General features: G+C 43.1%; 1 protein-coding gene across 4 annotated transcripts in view; it reads left to right on the top strand.

The window, feature by feature from the left end:
- FXR1 (FMR1 autosomal homolog 1) overlaps positions 1-22874 on the top strand; it is a 290993-nt gene that overhangs the window by 91660 nt on the left and 176459 nt on the right. For all 4 annotated transcript variants that reach the window (XM_086944361.1, XM_086944363.1, XM_086944362.1 and 1 more), the window contains exons 2-5: positions 5460-5512; positions 5592-5685; positions 13049-13120; positions 13579-13727. In XM_086944361.1, the coding sequence (XP_086800487.1) occupies positions 5460-5512; positions 5592-5685; positions 13049-13120; positions 13579-13727 (368 nt within the window). The remainder of the gene's footprint in view (positions 1-5459; positions 5513-5591; positions 5686-13048; positions 13121-13578; positions 13728-22874) is intronic.

Below are 22874 nucleotides of genomic sequence, written 5' to 3'. Positions count from 1 at the left end.
CCTCCTGTGTTGCAAAAGCCTTCAAAGTCCTCAGGAGCTTGGGAGTTGCAAACTGGTCAGATGCGTCTTTGGTTCCTGCTTAGCAGGAGAGTAACTCCTTTACTCCAAGTGAGATTCTTCAGTCATCTAGCGCAGTGTAGATCGCCGGAAGTATATGAAAAGCTCCTGTGCACACATCAAGGCAAGTTATTCTTATGTAAGAACTGTACAATCTTACTTAGAATAGACAAGAAATGAGATAGTCGAAATCCAGCGAAGTGTGCAAAAAGATTTACAACGGTGGCGGGTTTCATGGATCCCATACCTGGATCCCATACCTGGATCCGTGAGACCCGCCACCGCTGGACTCTGCTACGTTTACTTAGCTTCCGGCCCCTGGATACACCCGTCCAGAGGCTACAGTCTAGGCCTACATGCCAGACAGGGCCCACTGCCTCCGCTCTTTCCCATCTGTAGCAGACGGCTTTACCCCTGCTGCTACTGCGTTTCCTACCCTCTTCATAAGAACACAGCCCTGAAGAGTCACATCTTCACACGATGTGACGAAACACGTGTCGGCTTACGTTGTTCTTAATGTACTGATCAAAAACGAACTATAAATCTTTTTGCACACTTCGCTGGATTTCGACTAACTCATTTGTCTATTCTAAGTATTATTGTACAGTTATTACATAAGAACCACTTACCTTGACGTGTGCACAGGAGCTTTTCATATACCCATACGGTAGGGGACAGTTTTCCTTCCTTCTCAGGGGCTGTTCCTGGGTTTGTTCCTCTGACCTGTCGCACCGTTACAACTTTACTCATTCCTGCTACTCTAAACGAACACGCTGAGCCAAATTTGCCTGTCCTCTCCACAAACCCTATCACCTCATACATAGATCGTCGGAAGTACTTGGTCTCTGTAGGAGAGTTTCGTCCAGATAAATCCTGTAGCCAGAGGTTCCTACTTTATACCAGAGGAAGGGGTGGGACAAACTGGGGACCCACCTATGGGAGGGTCGGGACAGAGGGGTGGCTACACCCATGTCCTTTGTCCAGTTCTGCGCCAGAGCAGGGACTGATATCCCCTGCAACCAGTTTGAGCTGGACTATGCACAGGGACACCAAATGTGCCCCCAGTGCAGACATCAAAGCACTCTTGGAGTGCACCCACCCAGCCTCAATACACAAAAGCCTGTCTGGGAGGTGGTTACAGCTCCCTGTGACAGGAATCCTATTGTCCAGCCTTCCCCCGCCGGAGTTTCATCCAGCAGCAGGAGGGCAGACTCATGTCTGTGGCTGGCTGCGTCCATCTTGTGATGCCAGTGTCGAGAAAGATGGTACCGGGTGTACCGGTGCTGTCATATTTCTCCCTCTAGGAGTGTGGAATCATACCTCCCACACCAGTTACTGGTGTGCAGATATGATTCCAAGGTGTTTGACACCAAACACAACAGTTTTCTGTGCAGCTGTTTTAAAGTTAGCATTCACCGCTAGGTTATAATGCACTTAAGAGTATATGGTTGGCTGCATCACAGAACAACCCCGGAGAATAGATTCCGAAGGCTGCAGAGGGGCTCTGCTCATGCATGGGCACCCTTCCACATAAAACCCAGCACTCTGCCTTCAGGATTGATAAGGCCTGCCATAGGGCTGACTGATAGGTTTATATGTGCAGTGATAAGATAGATATAGTGAACCTACATCGAAGTAAGGGGTGCATGCACCACCATACACAGGTTGCAGCAGCAGACCTGTGGTGTCAATTTGAGTGGCCTCTCAGAGGTGGTACAATACATGCTGTAGCCCCTGGGAGTCCTCTGGGGTCCCTATGCCCTGGGTATATAATATATCATATACTAGGGACTTATACGGGTACCCCAGAATCCAATCTGGAGTGTACCTAAAGTACATGAGCAACCAGTTTAGGGAGAAAGCAGATAGACTGGGGTCCTGATTATCAGGATACCAGTCAAACTATGGCAAAAACCAGCAAAACACCAGGAAAAAAGTGGGGGTACCCATGCAGTCAGATTCCACCTTCCTACAGATGTTATTGTGCTTCCTGACATAAAACTATGTGCTCTTCATTAGCACTCTATCCTTAATGGTATCCATCTTACTGCGTAAATCCAGGGAATGCTATTAACCGTTTTTGCATTTTTTTTAACCCATTTACCGTGGCAGACATTCCGACGCGGTGCAGGCATTCCACACAGTGGGCGGATCTGCGTCGGCTGTTGGTCGTGTGCAGCACCCCAGAGGTAGTGCTCGCATTGGCCGACGCGAGCATGAAATCGAATAACATTTTGTATCCACACCTACCTTGAGGTATGTTATTTCCAATTTAAGATCAGATTTGCATCCTGTTGCCATACACAAAAGTTGCAGCCAGCCCAAAGTTTTGGAATGAAGTTGTGCCAAGGGGAAATATCCAGCTTTTCTTAAGAAGTCACTTGTTTTTTTAGGTCGAGAACCGAAGGCTTGCTTGCCAGCCGGAAGTCGGAGATTTATTGATCTTCAGTAGGGCAGTTTAACCCGCCTCTCTCCTCGGTCTCTCCTCCATTGGCTGGCTTCCTAAACGGAGGCCAGCCATTGGAGGAGAGAGGCGTCCCTCGAAAGAAGCTCCGTCTCTTTCGGATTCGGGGGCGTGTTCGTGCTTTTCTTTCCACTTTTTAGCCACGCCTCTTTTTAAAGCGCCGAACACGCCCCCGAATCTCCAAATGTTTGGAAGCTTGCAGCCGCCATTTTTTTTCCCCCGCAGTGAAGGTGAGCCGTTGCTTTGCATGTATTCCAAGTTCCCATCGTTCCTCCGCTGCTTGTCTCCCTCCCCCTATACACTGGTGAATCGCTGATGGTTCGGCTGATGAAGGAGCCAGTCTCGACGGTGATTACCCCTCGCAAAGCTCCCTGGGAGGCTGGTGAAGAGCTGGGACGAGGCTGACCCCTCCTGATCATCCCCTGGCGCCCCGAGTGCGACAGCAGTTTCTTCCCTTACTGCCCGCCCTCCAACTTCTCCTCCGAAGGGACATCCGGGACACGTGAGTGCAGTTTTAGTGAACCTACTCGGCACTGTGGTGCTCCCGGGCTTTTCCGTACCATCCTGAGCCTGGGATGAGGTCTCCCAACCCGATGCATTCCGGGTTTGACTTCTGCCGCTTCCCCCATGGCCTGCCCTCCTGCTTTGCCTCCTGTGGGATGACCGGGACCCGTGAGTCTTATTGCTATAGTTTCCGTGAAAATCCCCCGCCAGCACTAAAATGAGAGCTACCACAGCTGAAATGATCACACAGGTCCCCGGTGGGAGGGTCTGTGCGCCCGCGTGCCTTTGTGCGCTACTACAGCTCGCGCATTTCAAAGAAAGTAGTGTTTGTGTCATCTTCCCCTCGGGCATCACTGCCACTGCGTTCACCTCCATACTCACGCACCTACCCCTTTTACCACGGGCCTTGCTGGGGTGGAGGCGAGGCAGTTTGAGGACTGTGTGGGTCTCTTTGTCATCCTTTGCTTGTATGATTTTGCACATGTGTGTTGGGCAGGGAAGCCAGGCGCCGCTTCGGATGAGTGTTTTTCTCTGATTCTTAAGAGCTCAATGTTGTGTTGGCCCCAGCACTATTTTCGATTCTGCCTTTGAGAAAGAAAATTAAAATTAATACAGGGGCCGTCCCTCCCAATGGTTGCCATCTATCTTGTTCCTTAACTATTTGCTTGTCAGCCTCTGAGCAATTGCAGCAGCCAGAAAGCCCCCTTTGTGGTCTAAAGGTACAACAGAGGCTGCAAACAGCTATAGGGCGGTAACAATTGGATCGAAATTGTTTGTGGGGGCGCTGCCACTTTAAAAGTACTACACTAACCATGCAAATTGCCAGAAAAGTGTTGCAGGCCTGTGCCTGTTGTCTACGTGAATTCCGGAGAGGAAATAATACGCTGCCACTAGTCTTAAAAGAAGAGGTGGTTGGGTGCCACATTACAGCCTGTTCTGATGAGGCCCTTAAAAAAAAAACAAAAAAGCAAACCCCTCACTCTCCAACCGCAAACCAACCAACAAATGCAGACAAGGCATTGTTCTAAGCCATCAGCTAGATTAGAAACCTGGCTCTCATTCATACATTCTGTCTTAATTACAAAGCCACTTTCCTGCGCATCACATCAATAGCAGACAGACACACACACAGACACACACACAGACACACACACAGACACACACACAGACACACACACAGACACACACACAGACACACACACACACACTTTTTTACGCATGTCTTCCCATTTGAATGCCGTTCTCCTCTTAGGAAGTGAAATAGGGAGGATATTTTTTTCTTTTCGACATTGTCAGACACACCTAGTAGGTAGACACTAAAATTGGATCTTTCAGCAACTGAAGTGACCAAACTAGCTAACACAAACAAATTCAATATAGTCTGGAGACAAGCATACTACATCAGAACCATTGCCCATATGTTAAAAGAAAGCCCTGGTAAATTTCCAATGCTAGAAATTAAAATGATTTAGGCTTCAGTAGTTCTCATTTGTAGCTTTCTTATTTCCATATTAGCTCATCTTTTCCTTTATAGTTTGTTTGTGTTGAACAAACTCTTGTAGTGCAAAGGGAAGAAAAATAGTATTTGTGTAGTCATGGTAACAGTTGGGAATTTTTGGCACTGATGCCGGATTTGTGTAGTCTTGATGACTGCATTTGCAGCAGGTTTTATTTTTTTGTCCTGAGCGCTTTGTTTTTACGCAAATCATCCCACTATCTTCGTATGAGACTAAATCATTCTGTCAATTATGTTAATCCATTTCATCTACCAATGAGAGAGAACTAATGTTGATGCAGAGGTGTTGGTTTTAAGCTAGCAGTTCTGTTGATTCTGATGTAAAGTTCTTGTTCATTGCGTGCTGATCTAACTGTATCAACCAAATTCCAGTTTTCTCTTTAATAAGAAACCAAAATATTTTAATGCATTTATTTGCTTATTCAAATGGCAGGTTACGATTTCCATCAGTCAACAAAAAATACATTTAGTTTCTAAAGTTTTATTTTTAGGGTTCCCTTAAAACCAAACCTTTTAAATCAAACTCAAAGACGTAGACCTGGATACTTCCAATACTGCACTAACCCTTTCTGAATTGCAATAGTTCTTTAATTCAATTCAATGTAGGTTCATTTCTGGTCTCTCTCCACATTAGATTCTACTTTTGGGACTAAATAATGTGCATCCTATGCGGTTAGAAAGCTTGTGTTTCTAGGTTCTGATGTGTGATCTGGATGGTTGCATGAACTGTTTCCCCATTAGAAATAACCATGTATGTTTGAACACAAATTCGAAACTTTCATCCAGATCATTCAAATGCGAAAGAAGTTTTTCCCAGTTAAGAAAAACTTTGTGTTTTTCACAGACCGCATTTGTGCTGCAAGCTCTTTTATGATGGTCTAAGAGTTCCGACTAAACAGGCTGTTCTTCATGTTTCAGGGATTCATCAAAGACGTACATGAGGATTCACTCACAGTAGTTTTTGAAAACAAGTAGGTATAATTTTCTTTTACAGTATGCTTTGTTTGTAATGGTATATATTGGTTTCTGATACTACAATTCACTTTACAGCTGGCAACCAGAACGACAGGTTCCATTTAATGAGGTCAGATTACCGCCTCCTCCTGATATCAAAAAAGAAATTATTGAAGGAGAGGAAGTAGAGGTGAGTATCAAACATAATTCTAAACATCAAAATGAAGTTGATTGGCCTGACCAGACTCCTAAAGTAGGCTCAATTGCAGATGTTACCCGAAAAGCCTCTAAAGAACAACCCATAAAAAGACTACCTATCAAAGATTTTTGAACCGGTTATTTTCCATCCACAAAGTTGTAGTATTCCTGATTTGCGAGGGAACACCAGTGTTAGCTTCCACTTCACTAAACAGAAGGGTTATTTACCTCTGATAGCCTCTTGATTCATTTCCGGCGGACCCCCTCACCAAGGAGGACATCTTTGATGTCAATTCCTGCATCATCCTGATTAAGCCTACAACAGATCACCATTCTCACTTACTGTCCTCCATTGTCTTTCAAGCTATGGCCATACTTTGATATTTCTTAGGATAACTTACTTTACTTATGCTGTCTCAAATGACAAATGGGGTGGTTGTAAGTCGGCAGAAGAAAAATGCTGCTCAATGAGTCTTATTGGGAAGGCATGCTTTACTACTATCTTTAGTAGTCTTCATTAGGAAAATTGTGCCCCCGATATTGATTATTACTTTGACAGTTATCCATAGAGAGGTCCTCGCCAAATTGGAATTCAAAACCACTAAACAACAACTAACCAATAAGCCGTGCCCTTTTGTAATATAAAACACAGCAACTGCTGGGTTCGAACAGTGAATGCTACCCTAAATTGTACTTTGAGCCCGACTTGCTATCTTTTTTTTTTTTTTTAATTTCCTCCCAAACTTTCCTGACCTGTCTACCTCCCCACCTACTGCCTGCTACTTCCTGCATCTAACCCCTTTATTTACGTATGATTTTCTGTGGAACCTCTTTTCAAACTGCTATGTCATTGAAGACCTGGTATTCTCCCTCTTATTTTCTCTTATTCATGTCTGTGATTTCCTGCCTCTTTGCTTTCTACTCCACTTTTCTCTTGTTCTATTACGATTAACTTTCCATTTCATCTCTTCTCTTTCACTTCCTCTTACATCTCATTTTTCAGCTACCAATAATTACTACCTTAGCTTCTTCCTCTATAGTTGCCCCTCCTTTTTTTCTGTTTTCCTTCTCTCCAGCTTCCTCTTCTTAATATTTTTTTTAGAATCGTTTTCTTTATTGGTATTTTGTGTACAATTCCATCATGCAATAAGAAGAGGATCAAGACATAAACAGTAAATGGTAATCAGCACCTTTGCAGACCTCACTCTTTAAGCATTCACATTGCTACATGCTTTGAATATTTCATACCTGTATTCTCTCATTATGGGGTTTAACATTGGGACGAACCTCACAAATTGACCCCTTAAACATTGAGCTTCATACGTCTGACTATGTACCCTTCTCTTCCCTCTCTCAGTATACTGCCTATTTTTTTCAAATTTGCTGGAGTTTCTGGGGGCAGCTTTAGTCTTCATATATAGTGAGTTCCAAGATAATACATGTTTTGCCCAGCTTTCTCTTTTGTGATGCTAGAGACTGTAAACATCCTCGTGTTTTGGGCAGAATCTTTCTCTGGACCAGTCCTAATCTTAGTAGGACTTTATCTTCCAGGATATTTAGAGTTGCTGCTTTGGCATATAAGCAGATTGGGGGCCCTAAAAGTGCTTGAGTCATATCCATCTTGCCTTCCACAAAAGGGGAGGATAACTTTGCTGGACCAGAGCATATGGAGAAAATGTCCTTACTCTGTTTGACTCCCGAGACCGGTAGTGGACTTGCTTTATTCTCCATAGTCGTTGCGGGATTAAATCACCCACTTGCTTAGATTTGTGAATTGTATTTGGAGACATTTGGTAGAGATCGTAATTTCTCTAGAAACTATCAGCACAAATGTCCATGCATCATCTTCATTTGGGCTCAGATCCTTCTCTGTTGCCTCCCTCGGCTTATTGAATGTGCTTGAAGTATTTATATTAAGAGTCCTGTATATCCCTGCTTTTCTGTCTCTTAAAAGAAGTTATGTCATGGTTATTTTCACTTCCAGAGGACTACAGACTGGAGCATCCTCACTGCCAGTTAGATATGGTGTGAGAACACCCCAGAACTGCATGTAAAAATTGTGATACAAGAATTAGAATTCCTGATGTATTGTCACAAAGGATTTTACCTGCTTCGAGAAGTCTGTTTCCAAGAATAATATACCCAATTGTTCACATGCTTTAAAACTCTTCAGAGCTGTAACCTGTGCGAAACAATTTAATACCTTGAATGGGGTTTCTTTTATGAGTTTAGTAGACCCATCTATAGTGTGAAGGTAGCCTTCAGTGTATCATGCCATGCAGTACTAGAGTTGGCGGGGTGGAAATCTGATAAGAGTGGTTTGCCCCTGACTTCATAATGAAAGGGGGAGAATCATCAGTAACTTTGTTGTGCATTAGGTCTGATGTGGAGCCATATAGTCAAATCATTAATCATCATTAAATGTGCGGATCTGTAGTAGGATGTTGGCCCCTTCATATGTAAATTTACAGCATTTTGTCATAGCAACTCTCGGGTGTCCACCCTGCCTAAAAAGGATCTCTTCAGAGATGTACGATTTCTGAAAAGGCGGCCAGGTCAGGTATCCATTGCATTGGCGAATTTCTCCTTACAGTTACTATGTGGAATTCCTGAAATTATGCCCCATGATAAAATGTAAGCATTAGAAGAACGCAAACAACCACATTACAAGCAGCTGTTAGCAGTGCTTGGTTTTAGGTGTATATTTTTAAGGTGAAAAGCACACTCCTGTCCATTTGCTTTTCCTGCTAAAATATAGCCCTAAATTCAAGTTTAGCGTTACAGAATAGTTTGAGTTATTTTTGGTAATTCACGCAAGTATGTGAAAACAGATTACATGAATTTCGCACACTCCTAACTGGAAGCTGATATGGATAGTTTTTTTGGGATGTATATTATTTAGTGGAGGATTATCAACTTAATTAGGTTGACTTTCCCCATTAGCGATAGCGGGAGAATAGACCAGTGGGAACAGATGTCTTGTAAGACAGTCATTCAGGGATGGTATATTTTCCAGTCTAATCACAGTTTCTTTGTTAGCCACTTTAATGACCAGCTATCTGAATAGACCAGTGGGAACAGATGTCTTGTAAGACAGTTATTCAGGGATGGTATATTTCTAGTCTGATCACAGTTTCTTCGTTAGCCACTTTAATGACCAGCTATCTGAAGCAGTGAGCATCTACTTGGATACCTGCCCCAGTCATTCTGATAGTGTGTGCAGTGGTGAAACAGCGATGAAAGAGTCCATATTTAGTCCGGGTTGCCCTCAGCCCAAAATGTTTGCAAAATTCATCAAGAATTTGCATATCGTGGTCCTCACATTAGGGGATTACTAAAATATATCAGGTCGTCATTGGCATATAAGTATACTTTATCCTCCCTTGTGGACAGCCAGCCGAACCCTGTGGACTTAGTAGCCTATCTGACCATTCACATTAGTGGTTTAATGGCCAGGACGAACAGTAGGGGCAACACCAGGCATCCCTTGCAGGTTGATCTCTAGATAGGTAAGGAATACTATAGGAAGCCCCCTATTTTCACCTGTGCCGTCAGCCCATTGTAGAGTTGGTTTTTGTTTCAGATGAAATTTACTCCGTATCCCACTTTGGGAAGAAGTGAGAACAAGTAGTCCCTCAAGAGGGTATCAGATGTGTTCTCGTAATCTATTATTGAAAGTGCTACTGGTTCTCTGTCGGTCTGCCAGGGTTACTGGGTTAAATAACCATTGGGTGTTGTGGCGTGTAGACCGGTGTGCCATATAGCCACTGTGGTCGTGGTTGATCTAGTTTCTGATCATCTTGAATAGGTGATTTGCCAGCATCTTATTGTTGATGATGGAGAATGTTTTATTGGAGGCATATTGATATCTCTTTGGTTTCGAAATAACTTCAATATGTGCTGTGTCATAGAGCTTGTCAGTTATTTAATGAATTTGTTCGTAAACACATTGGGATCCAGTATTTTAATTAACGTCATTTGTGTAATAGCCTTTCTTAATTCTTCTAATGCCAAGATTTCATCTAACAAGGATCTGTCTTCCATTGAGAGGCGTAATAGGGTTTAGTGTGGACAAATAAGCATGTATGCGTTCTTGTGAAGTAGGTTCTTTGGGGTCATGTAGGGAAAGGTATTATTGGATGAAGTCACTGACTGTTTCCTCTTCGAGAGTTAGGAGTATATCCCCTCAACTTTAGAGCGGGCCTTTGTGTCTATCATTTTCACCTTTATGGCTTAACAAGTGGATTAATTTACCAGTCTTGTCGCCCTGATCATATTACGTACTTGCAAATTTTATCTTGTTGGCTTGTTCTAGTCCAGCTTGCTGATTTAACAATTTTACTTGTGCTAATTGAGGTAGGTTTTCTTAAGTACTGTACTTCCACCTCCGCCCCCTTTTTTTTTTTTTACACTTTAAGTGCAATACTACAACATTTACACAGCCTATTATGGCTCCTTTGATTGTTTCCTAGAGGGCGGTACATTCGTCTTTCAATTCCCCATTTTCTTGCTCTTTACCCTTTCTCTCTGATAAGCCTGGTCTTTCATTCACTGAATTGTTCCTAGCTCCATTCTTTTCTCTTCTTAATTCATTCTTGTCTGCCATCTCTTCACATTTGCATCTTTATTTTACCATTTCCTCTCTTCATTGCGATGCTCGGTGACGAGGGGAACGCCTATGGCACTCTTCTCCGAGGCCCAGGGGCGACAGGTGCAGGAGTTTCCTTAGACGTCGCATTTTTCCTTATCAGAGCAGTCGTGGTTGAGGGCTGCTTCATGCAGAGGATGGAGGTGATGTCAGGGTGTTCAGGAGGGGTGAAACCACAATGGACTTGAGCTCTGAAGGGCTGGGGGACCTTGTTGACACTGGTGGCTCATCTTAACCTGCGCTGGAAGCGAAGGGGGCAGTCGCGGCTTCAGGTGTCGGTTCTGGATGTTCCAGAGACCACAGAGTCTCGTCTTTTGGACTTTCTTCAGAACACGTCTGCTGTTAGTGGGAGGTAGTGAGTCTTTTTCAAAGGCAAACTGTCCTCCCAGGTTTCTGGAGTCAACCGCTGCAGGGCGAGGTGACTTTGGCACAGTTTGTGAAGAGGGATGCAGCTGCTGCTTCTCTCCCTTCTGCTTTTGCATCTCTTTAGTGTCCTCTCTCTTCTTAGGCCGTCAGGATCTGCTTCTCTGGTGCCAGGCACTCCCCTAAATACTGAATTTAGGACTGTTAGGAGAGCCAATAGGCTACTGACATTGGGGTCACAACGCCCTATATACGACCACTTCCTGTGGGAAGTGGGCATAGCCCTGCCCCAGACTTTTAAATATGCCATCATAAAGATGGCTACATTTGAAAAATGGGGTTGGTACTAGTCTAGAGATGGCACGCCTACCTGACTAGCTAATGTACCCGCCTATCCAGGTGCCAAGGGGGACCTGGACAAAGGGGTCGGCCTCCTCTCCTGCGAGGTAGAGCCAAATTTGCATTTCAAAGGCGGCAGACTTTTGAGGCTTGCTGACCATGGAAGGCTAATCAGCAGGGCGTCCTGTGAGAGGGGGTGTTGCAACCTCTTCCTGGACAGTCATATGTTCTGGGTCTCATGAGACCAAAAGGCGCTCATCCTAGGAGGTCAGAACAGCTTCTCCGGTGATGGGCTGGCAGAAACCAGTCATCGAGTACACTAGAGTCTGGTAGGTTTTCAGGGGGCACCTTTAAGGTGCCCTCTGGGTGCATGTAGTGGTAAATTCAACACTGGCATCATTGTGGGTTTACCAATCCCAGATGTTTGATACCAAACATTCCTATTTTAAGTGAAGCCATCACATAGCTGAGTAATTCATTTACACCAGTGTCCAGCACATGTTTTAAATTGGCTTCCCTGGTCACTTGTACTGGCAGTAATACGACTGACCAGCACAAAGGCATATCTGCTCATGCAGGTATGCCCTCACATGTAATATTCAGCATCCTGCCTTAAGGCTGTCAGGCCTGCTCTAGGGATGACTTGCAAATATTACATGCAGTGATCGGTGACATGGCACATAGGGATGTTTGACATGTCGTGTTTTCACTTATGTCTTCACCAAGAGACACTGCCTGTGATAGCAGCCCTACATGTGCTTGGTGAGGGGTCCCCTTTGGGTGGCACAATTCATGCTACTACCCTTAGGGACCCTCTTTAGTACCTCAGGCGCTAGGGACCAGGGTACCATTTACTAGGGACTTGCATAGGGTGCTAAATGTATTGCCAATTTGGGGAAACAGTTGACCATTTTTTGGGAAAGAACAGTGGTACTGGGGCCCTGGTTAGCAGGAACCCAGTACACATCAATCAGTTTCATCACATACCAGGCAAAAAGTGGGTAGTTACTGCAACAAAAGCCCAGTTTTCTACACCCTCTAATATCTTTTCATCCTAATTTTTCTTCACACTCTCCAGTTTATTTTGCTCTCTACTCTTTGTGCTCGTCTCTACTCTCCATGTCTCTCACCTCACATTCTTAATTTCTTCTTGCTATCTCTATTCTCACTTTTCTCATCACCCTCTTATCTTTTCTCCTGCTTCATCTTCCTATTTATTTGCTCTCTCATCAATTTGTTCCCTTTTTCGCTCCTCTGTCTGTGTGATCTATTTTTCACATATGTGGAAATCTGTTACTGAGGCCCAATCATGAGTTGGCTTTCAAATTCCAGTATGTGCACTAAATCCTGTTACAACACCTGTATGAATTCTGAGTTCTATTTTCATTACTGCTCTCTCCAGTAATTTTACCCTGAGAAATTTAGTCAGGTCAAACTTACAGAAAGGTACTGTGGGGTAATGCCCAGTGCATATCTATTCATGAAGAATTTGGTGCAGTGAGTACTGAATCCCTTGCTACACCATTTTCCAAGGAAAAACTTGAAATTGGAGGTATTTCCCATAAATACCTCACACTGCAGTGTCTGTGTTTATTAGATATGTTAAATAGCTTTTCCCTTTCCGCCCCACTCGCGAAAGAGCCTTAGTTTTTTAGGACCCCAGCTTTCAAGGTATATGTAGAAGCAGAACACAGTGCTATAGTCTGCTCCCTCACCATGTTCCTCTGGCAAGAGGAGGTGTTTTGGAGGAAGGCACCAAAGGTGGGACACAACGTTTTCCTCATCTCTCTACCCAAACCATTTGAAGAGCAGTAGTCGCGTTTTTTTAATCCTGCTGTATGAACCGTGCAATATTATGCACCTTTCCCGGCAATAATTGCAGCCGTAGTACAATCATTTGGCAGCACCAGTTTTTCTATTTAGTTCCCTTCACTCATGTACGGTACCGCCAGCAAACCTTTTGTAAATGGAAGCGAGGCTAATATGCATGTTTTTGTTTTTCAAGGTATACTCCAGAGCAAATGACCAGGAGCCATGTGGATGGTGGCTGGCTAAAGTTCGAATGATGAAAGGAGAGGTATGTCAATTTTGTAACAGGTTTCAAGTTTATTATGATTTATCATTACCTCCATTGAAAAAGCAGTCTACTACAGTAAAAAAAAAAAAAAAAAAAGTAAAATTAATTGGGCTCAAAAAGTGCATTTTGCAGAAGGTGTTGTAGTCTATGCCCTACATTATGACTCTTACTGCAATCTAATCTCCTGGGTTCTTAGTTTGTGTGCCAGAAATGGCTTAATTGGATATAATTTGACTTGTGACAAATTGCTGTTTTACCCCAATCTAAAGTTAAAAATGGAATAGGGTAGTACGTTTCATTCCACTACCATCACTTTAGAACCAGATTCTTTCTGTTTGGTTTAAGTTTTTGCATGTGGAATTCAGCATAAGAAAGACATCAATTGTTTGCCAGCACTAAGTATTTTAGAAAATCACAATCTGTTTACTCAGACTTATTTCCATTTCTTTTATTCTTAGTTCTACGTCATTGAGTATGCTGCTTGTGATGCAACTTACAATGAAATAGTTACGTTTGAACGACTTCGACCTGTCAATCAAAATAAGCCTGTTTCACAGAATTCTTTTTTTAAATGTACGGTGGATGTCCCTGAAGATTTAAGAGAAGCGTAAGTTAAATATTCGTTGTCTGACTAATACATTTTTTTACTAAAGCTACCTACAGAATCTTTGGCAAACACAATAGGCATGATGGATTTGATGGTCTGTTTCTGTCTTCTGTAAAATCAAGTTCAGTTTGTGAGAACTTTTCAAAATGTACTGCTAGAGAAGTAGGATGGAGAGGGCCATAGATATGCGAGTGGTAGTAATCAAGAAAAAAGAGATCCAATTGGACAGGCTGCTCTGTTGTTGATCCCATGGTTTACAAGTTTGGACAGCAAACTATTTGTCAACATTTAAATGTCATGTTAATGTAATTCACATAGCCTCCACAAATAAAACAAATGCTGCCTTTCTTTTAGGCAAAGTCAGTCTTCCAATTTAGTATGGTAACCATTAGTTTCAAGAATGTCCAGTCACTTAGAAGTAATTCTTTACAATCGACATAGAACCTATGCTTAATGGGTGTTGTAGCCACAACTTTCGGGTTTATCAAAGACCTAAAGTTACCTCAACCCTCGAGGATTAGTATTTCCTCTGTGTCACCTTTGATGCAGGCCATAATTGGGTCTAACACAGTAAGCATTTTTTGGGTGCATCTGTATTCAGCCCATACTTCAGAAACATTGTGCAGTATTTTTGCAGAACCTGCCAACAAATTCTTTCCTGTTCAGTTGGTTCCAGAACCTGCAGCACCTTCCTCTGGGGTGATCTTTTGCCTTAATCTTAAAATCTCTAAATCACTCCGGGGCTGCCAAAACTCAATCTCCAGTCCTGCTGTAAAATTGTTCTAAATTGGGAATTGAGACACTCGGTTATCAAAACATCTGGAGGGGCAGGTGAGCATTGATGACACCTGATAGGTATTCAGATCAAATTTGCAAAGCTGCACTTCATGGGTAGTCTTATTCCTGAAATTCTAGATCTAGATTTCTTTCAATTACTATTTGCTTATTTACTGGTTGTATGTTTTTTCCGTTTGTGGATATCGTCTATCGGCGTATCATAACTATTGTTATGTTAACTGATTCTCCACAATACCCAAAGTGTCTTTAGATTTTTTTTCCGCCGCCTGGTTCTGTATGAGGAGCAGATCAGCACATATTCTTAAAGGAAAAAAAGTTGCTAACTGCTTATATGTCTCTATTGCTTCGGCAAGGTAGGCTGGTTACATTACATTGGGAATGTTAATGAAATTTGTTGAGCGCACGAATACCCAGGGGAGTCTTGGCGCTGTTGACTGCCGTAAATCCACCTGGTTGCTCGGGTCTGGAAAAGCCAGGTTTTCAATTTTTTCCTGACAATTGTAAGAAAAACTATTCCTCTCAACTCGGCTTGAAGTGTGTTCTACAGCTTTGCGGTGCCATAAGTATGACTCCGACCGCTCCAACCCGAAGTGTGTATTCTAGGTACCTTCATCATTTTGGTCCCTGAGGACCGCAGTTGTCTGGCCGGATGATACCAAACAAATAGCTTTTTGAGCGACCAAGGTCCTGTGTCATTCAAAGCCTTGATCGCTAAACAGAGGGCCTCAAACTCAACTTGTTTGGCCACTGGAAGCCAATGAAGTTGGCGAATTTCCTCGGTAATAGAATCTTATTTGGCGATATTTCTCCACAATCGAGTGGCCGTGTTTTGGATAGATTGAAGTTTTTTGAGAAGATGCTTACGCATGCCCAAATAGAGACTATTACAATAGCCTATTGGGATACCATCACCAGTTTTGGGGACAGGAAGCTCTACCACCAATTTAGAGTGGGAAGTCTCCCCATAAAAGAGTTTACCACAAACTGGGGTACTGATTCAGATTTATAGTGCCACTCTTGCCCATGTGTGGAAGAAACTTTGTCTCACATCCTTTTTGTTTGCCCGCTTATAAGGCACCTCGCCTAAAATGGCTTAAGCCAGTTTGTACCCAAATGGGAACGAGATCTTCTCAACTGGCTCTGCGAATTCTACGGTCTGACACAAGCGAAGTAATAGTTGTTGCTATGGCAACATTTTGGAGCTTGAGTTGTGCCATAAGAAGGATCAGGATGCAGGGCATTATGTAAATTATGTATCCATCTCAATACCTCTTTTGTCATCTTGTAAAAAGGTGTTTATGAGATCTGGTGTTTTATTACTTTCCAACCTAAATATGCTATAATGTGCCCATACGTCTGCGACGTTTTCTTTCATATTTAAGTCCGGTTTTACTCTCCCAGTATGATTTTCTCTACCATGATGATAAAAGCCCCCTACATGTATTGAAATAAGATATGTAAATGGGTTTTATTGATTTTTATCTTTCAATATTTTATATGTTTTATTATGACAATCATGGTTTTAATGTTGTTAGTATATGTGTCTTTTATGATTGTTTATAATCGAATAAAGACCAATTGAAATTGAATTGACTATTACAATAGTCCAATTTGGTCTGGACCAGCGCAGTAACCACCAGCTTTCTAGACTCAGTGGGCATATAAGGCATGATTTTCCGAAGTTTTTTAATCATGAAATGGGAGGCGGTAACAGTAGCATTGGTCTGATGCGATAATGCTAACTAGTTGTCAATCCACACATCTCCATTTTCTGCCGTTGACACAGGTTTAGGCGCTTCACCCATCTCTACTGGCCACCAGAGATGGTTCCATCTTGGTTCTAACTCCCCAAAGATAATGACCTCTGTCTTTTTGGAGTAAAGTTTTAAACCGTGCTGGCTCATCCATCTGTCAACTTCTCTCATACAGTTCTAGAACTGAAGAGGGGGAGCAGTTTGTTCCATATTTGCTGCCACAACTATCTGGGTGTCGTCCACGTAGGACATTAAATTAGACCCAAATTTCTAAATCAAGGAAGCAAGTTCTGCAACATATATATTAAAAAGTGTTGGGCTTAATGATGACCCTTGGGGAACTCCACGGCAGAGCACATAGGAGTTTGATTGGAAGCCATCCATTGTAACAGTTAACATCCTATCTTTCAACAAGGAGGTAAAAAGGGATAGTGCCATTCACTGGATCCCCATTGATTCCAGCTGCCAATGCAATAACTTGTGATCGACCGTATCAAAAGAAGCTGATAGATCGAGGAGGACCAGAGCTACTGATCCTCCTCCATCCATCACCGTTCTGATTTCTTCTGTAGCATTAATCAATGCAGTCTCAGTGCTATGTTCCCTATGGAAACCGTACTGGGAGTGCTCAAGAAGGTTGTTGTCCAGAATAAACTGGGATAGTTGCTTATTCATAATCTTTTTAACTATCTTGGCCGGGAGTGATAGGCGGACAGTGGGACAATAATTTGCGGAATTGGACGCGTCTAGGTTTGGCTTCTTTAGCAATGGAAGAATGGAGCAATCTTTCCATGTTGATGGGAACTTGCCTAAAGTGAACATCATGGTACTGTTATCTTTTTGAGGACCCCAGAAGGGCAGGGATCATTCGGGGAGTCTGATTTAATCTCTAGTATGTGTTTAGCTACCACTTCAGAAGGAATTGGAGCAAATGCGAAAAACAAATCTTGCGGAAATTCGTCTATCGGATCATGGACAGGCGCAGTTGCGAAAATGTTATAAATGTCCTTCACTTTAGATTTGAAAGCTGACGCAATAGAGTAACAAAACGTTTGATCCCTTTTATCTCATCGGACTTTGCCAATGTAGCTAAATTGTTAACTATTTTGAATTGTTCTTTGGTAGTATATGTGGCATTCTCAACTTGAGTGAAGTAATCCTTCTTAGCATTTTTTAATACATTTTTATAGTTGTTTAATGTAGTTTTATATAGTTCCTTTTCTATTTTATCATAATTAGCTCTCCAACGCCTTTCCGTCCTACGGGACAATTGGTTTTCCTTCCGTAGAGCTTCCGAGAACCAGGGTGCCGATGACGTATACAGAGTCCCTGAGATTTTTCGAATAGGAACTGAGGTTTTTATGGCTTCATTTAGCCATTCAGTGTATTTAACTGCACTGGAGTCTACACACCGATTAAAATGAGGGTATGTATCCTCCAAAAGAGATTGGAGTAACGTTGGATCTGATTGTCTCCATGCAATGTAGGTCGATGGGGGTTTTTGTTGTCTTTGTTGGCTGGGCTGTGAGTGTTACAATATTAAATGTAATTAAAAAGTGGTCTGTCCAGATCAAGGGAAAGACTTCTTTTACTGTCAACCAGGCAAGGGAACTAAAAATCCTGTTGAGCGTATGCCCTGCTCTATGTGTGGGGGTTGAGACAAGCTGAGAAAGGCTTATCGGCCCTAGAGCATCTAACGGAATATCCGTTTCTTTGTCTTCTGGATCTTCTAAATACATACTTAATTCCGCCAGAACAGTGAGGTCGTTATTAGACAGTGCAGATTCCAGGAGTCCTTCCAGATTCTGCACAGATGTGTTCTTGGCACTAGGAGGGCGGTAAAGTAGGATACAACGTCATTTTGGAAGCTATTTCAATGGAAAAATGCAGCGCTTCAAAAAGAGGAGTGGAAGCTGGGACAAACTTGGCTAAAAGCTGCTCTCTTTAAATAATTGCTACACCTCCTCCTCTTTTTAATGGTCTGCCTATTCTGAATGTCCGGAAACCCGTAGGTGTTTCAATCACAAAATCCGGGTCAGAAGCTACATCAGCCCATGTTTCTGTGATAAAGAGCACGTCAATTTTATGGGTGGTTATCATCTCAGCAATTTCGTACTTATATTTGATCAGGGATCTTACATTGATAAGTCCAAAAGTTGAATCCTGTTTCCTATCTCCTAACTGGAGTTTTTTGTTCACTCTTTGTTGTGAGTGGAGCGCTTTGATCTTCTGCTCTGGTGGAAGAGTAAAACCACAAGCACATGCTAAGTTGATATCAGTTGGGGCTAGGCATAAACACTTAGCGCCTGTCTCGTTAGAATTGAGATTAATCGATTCCTCCTTAGAGTATTTCTGGGACAAAATGGAGAAGGATCCAGTTTAGTCCTGGCGCTAGGACTGGACCAGGCGCGGACGGGCGCAGACAGGCTTGCCTTGGGTGCGCCTTCTGAATGTTTAGTTGTTTTATTATATAATTTTGAGAGTTTCACTATGGAGAAGGTTTCATACTTTCTAAATCTTTTTAGGTTTAGTCTTGCTTTCTGTGGTTTTACAATCGCAGAATATGTGACAGGTGTTTGCCAGAGGTTTGTGACAAGACATTTCAATTGCTTAAATATGCTGGACTTTCTACAATATGCATCGAATAGAAGCTCAACCTCAGAAATTGTCAAAAGTTGCCCATGGCCAAAAATTATATTGAGGACACCTTGTGGAGTCATGACAATTTAAGTCTTGAGGTACCAGAACCTCAAAACTCCATAACACGAAAATGTACTACAGGTGAAAAACGTTGAAATGGTCAGACTGGTAAAGCAGTACCTTGAAACTAAGTAGTTCTCAAGTTCACCTGTGAGGACTCTACCTTCATAGCATGCATTGTTAAATAAACACATACTTGCCCTAATATGAGACATGCTTTCCACCCAGATGAGCCATCTCCCCGAAAGTACTGTGGTAAATCCTTCAAAGATGACTAACTTAAATTAGACTACTCTTCAGTGAATGCCTGATAATACATTAGATTTGAAAGCTAGGCATCCTAAAGCTAGTTACAGATATTTTATTGAAGAGTCAGAACTCTTCCCTTTCAGACTGTCTGTTTCCACACTTTATATATGCCATCCGAGTGTTCAGGGGAATCTGAATGCGAATATTCATTTGTCACATCCAGAGCAATTTCTCCAGCTCAGTTTATTGAACCTCAGAACAATCAAGTTGGTTCTGATGGCTTTCCTTCTGCAATGGAAGCCAGGGAGGTTTGGGTGTTATTGGCCAATAAACCTGTCATGCACTACATCCACTAGTGCAAGGAGTGGACGGACTCCTTGCAGGTGGTCAGGGTCATCCATTATCGGGTTGCTTATTTTTTAAGGAAATGCAGAGTTCAGGCGAATGCTCTCAGAAGGCTTTGACAAAGTCGCACAAATAGTTTTCATCCGAATGTTAAACCTTCCTAGATATGGGGGCGTCCACCGACTAATCTCTTTTCAACTCACGTGAGCTGAAAGTGCCTATTGTGTTGCTTTCTGGATATTTTAGGAGCGATGCTTTGGTAAATGGAACCATAACCTTATTTATACCTCCACATCTTTTCTGATCATTCAAACTGCCTTGAACAGATTCAGAACATTTCATTTGAGGATGACCCTGCTGTGTCTTAATTGGGCCAGAATAGCCTCGGATATGGGATCTTAGGCTTTTCAGTACGGGGAGGTTGATAAGCCTCCCAGACTTTCTATTTCTTTTTTAGAAGCAGTGAAATCTTTTGCCCCCAGGCTTGAACATTTTTTAATTTCACTTTTCGGCTCCTAGACCAATTGTTTTTAATCTTTTGACTTCTGAGGACCCCCTACTAAATCACTACACGTGTACAGGGACCACACCAAACCTTTTTCTGCCCACCTCTATTTTCATGTTTCATTCCTCATTGCTTTCTTATTCTGGAGCCTTGTTTCGCTCTCTCCTTCTGTACTTACTACCTGGCATCTCAATTTCTTCACCCACCCCTCCCAGCCCTCCACGGCCCATACACACACAGATCCGAACATACCATTTAATTTTGTTTCATAAATCTTTTTTTTTAAACTACTTTGACACAGATTAATCACATTGTTAGCTTTACATTTGTCAAGTATATGTCCACCCGTGCAGTACTTTTATACATGTGTACTTTTTTTAATAATAACCTCAACCTAAACATTATATATTAACACTCACCCCCCCTCCCCACCCGACCTTCTCTTCCTCCACCCCTAGATCACAGTGGGGTCTCCCTCCTTTCACTGGCTTTACTCCAATGTTCTCTGGAGCACTCCCTACTACACCCATTTAATTTAAAAACTTTTACCCTGTCCATATTTTTGCAACTTTGTACCTCCTTCTTACTATTACACACATAATCATGTGTTCGAGGCATAAGAGCTGCAGATCCTACATTTAGCAATAGATCGCCACCTGGTGTTGGGCTCGGATGATTGCAGGTTGTTGTCTTCTTGGAAGAAGTCTTTTGTAGTCACGAGATAGTTGACTCCTCCCTTGGACAATACTACGCATGGTCATCGACTCCATCCTCAGAATATTTTTTTCCGCCACTGGGTTCGGATGAAAGTTTTCCGCTCCGGCTAGAAAAATACTTTTTCTGCTTTTTCGAAGCGAGAAACTTCAAACAATCTTTTTTCGACATCGATTAGACTTTCGACATCACCAGCTACATTCCGGTGCGTCAACGCGGGCCGTTGGGCCCATCGGCGCCGTGCGGCCTACGCCTCATGGACAGAACTCCATTCAAGAGATGCCCGGTATGTCGAGCAAAATTCCCTCATAGCGACCATCACGAGGTTTGCAACCTCGGTCTCTCGCCAGAACACGACGAGTCGACCTGCACAGCCTGTGCCTCCTCCCGATCGAAGAAGACCATTCGGGATCGGAGGACCCGTCAACACGAAATGAGGAGATCCGCACCAGCACCAGAGGCCATCTTTGAAGAGGAGATCGTTGAAGAAGACGTCTCCGAGGACGAATATCCAATCGAAGATATCTCCGAGGACGAGGCTCCACTCGGCGCAGAGGAGGACTCGCCTGATCTCCAGATAATATCGGTGCAGAGAATTTGGATGATTCGATCCCGTCTCGACAACCCGTGAGTACATCTGCCCCTGCAAGACAGACATTACCCAAACAGAAGGCAACGGTCAGCACTCCGCCCATGGGGCCCAGTCGAGACCGACATTTACCCTCTAACGCCCCGCCTTCGGGCCCGGCTCCGAGGGAAGAGAATACGCCTTCCGGTGCCTCGGCACCGAAGAAACACCATGTGCCAGTTACACCTCCTCCATTGGCACCAAAACATCCTTCGACACCGAAGGACTCGTCGGCACCGAAGATAAAACACCCTTCGCGCCCAAAGACAAGGACACTTCGGCAACCGTACCATGGTTGCCGAAGTCAAAACCTGTACCAAACCCGAAAGATTCGACTCCGAAACCTTTCGGTTCAAAAAACAAAGAGGGGAAGCCAGTTTCCGGCGCCACAGGACCAGCAAAACCGGTCTCCACGCCGAAACATCTATCCTTATCTGAGGTCTTTGGTACCGATATTAAACAACCTTCGGTACCGAAAACATCACCAAAAGACTCCGCTACTCCTCATAAGGCAAAAAGCACTAAACAACCTCTATCGGCTCTGAAAAAATCGACGCCGAAGAAGATTATAGAAGAGGAAGAACTGTTTAGACCAGATCCTAGACAGAAAAAGGTCCATATTAATCCAAAAACTGGACATGTGGAAGCAATTCCTTATAAGAAGAGACCAGCAGACACACCACGTACACCTGTGGTTCCTGCCAAAAAAGACTGTGCAACTTCTCCGATGCACCCTTCCTCTCCTTCACCTTCTTCCTCTCCTGTTACTCCATATGTGGAAACTATAACTTCTCCTATTCACTCTCCTGCATCATCACACCACACTGATGAGGAGTATGATTTGGGTGGGGGGGGGGGTGATGTTCCAGAGCCACATACATACCCTTTAGATGAGGATGTTGACACAGAATACCCTAAGGATGATGATGCATATAATTTTGCACCAAATAATGCACCATACATCCCTGATCCTCAGTACTACCCAACAAAACCTTCCCCTACAGAGGACAGTATTGGTTTTAATCATTTATTAAACAGAGCTGCACTTTACCATGGGGTTTCTATGCACTCTGATGTCATTGAGGAGGACTTCTTGTTAGACACTGTCGAACAGTCGCAAAGGTCTTCCCAAATATTACCAATGATTAGGGGAGTCATTAAACATGCTCCAGAGATTTTTAAAGATCCAGTAAAGGTGTAGGGTGTTAAATCCTAGGATAGAGAAAAAGTATAGGCCAGCGCCAGCTGATCCAGAATACATTAAGGGCCATCCGCCATTAAACTCCTTGGTAGTGTCAAATGCACGCAACAGGGTCAATTCTCAAACTTCTGGGGACACACCCCCGCCTGACAAAGAGTCCAAAATTATTGAAGGGTCTGGAAAACTAATTGCTGCACAAGCAACAAACATATGGCACATAGCAAACACAAAGGCTTTACTCTCACGCTACAGC

Source organism: Lissotriton vulgaris, chromosome 11 (assembly GCF_964263255.1).
Source record: "Lissotriton vulgaris chromosome 11, aLisVul1.2, whole genome shotgun sequence".
Classification (NCBI taxonomy): Eukaryota; Metazoa; Chordata; class Amphibia; order Caudata; family Salamandridae; genus Lissotriton; species Lissotriton vulgaris.
Note: the sequence above shows the minus strand (reverse complement) of the source record. Positions and strands in the feature narration are given on the sequence as shown.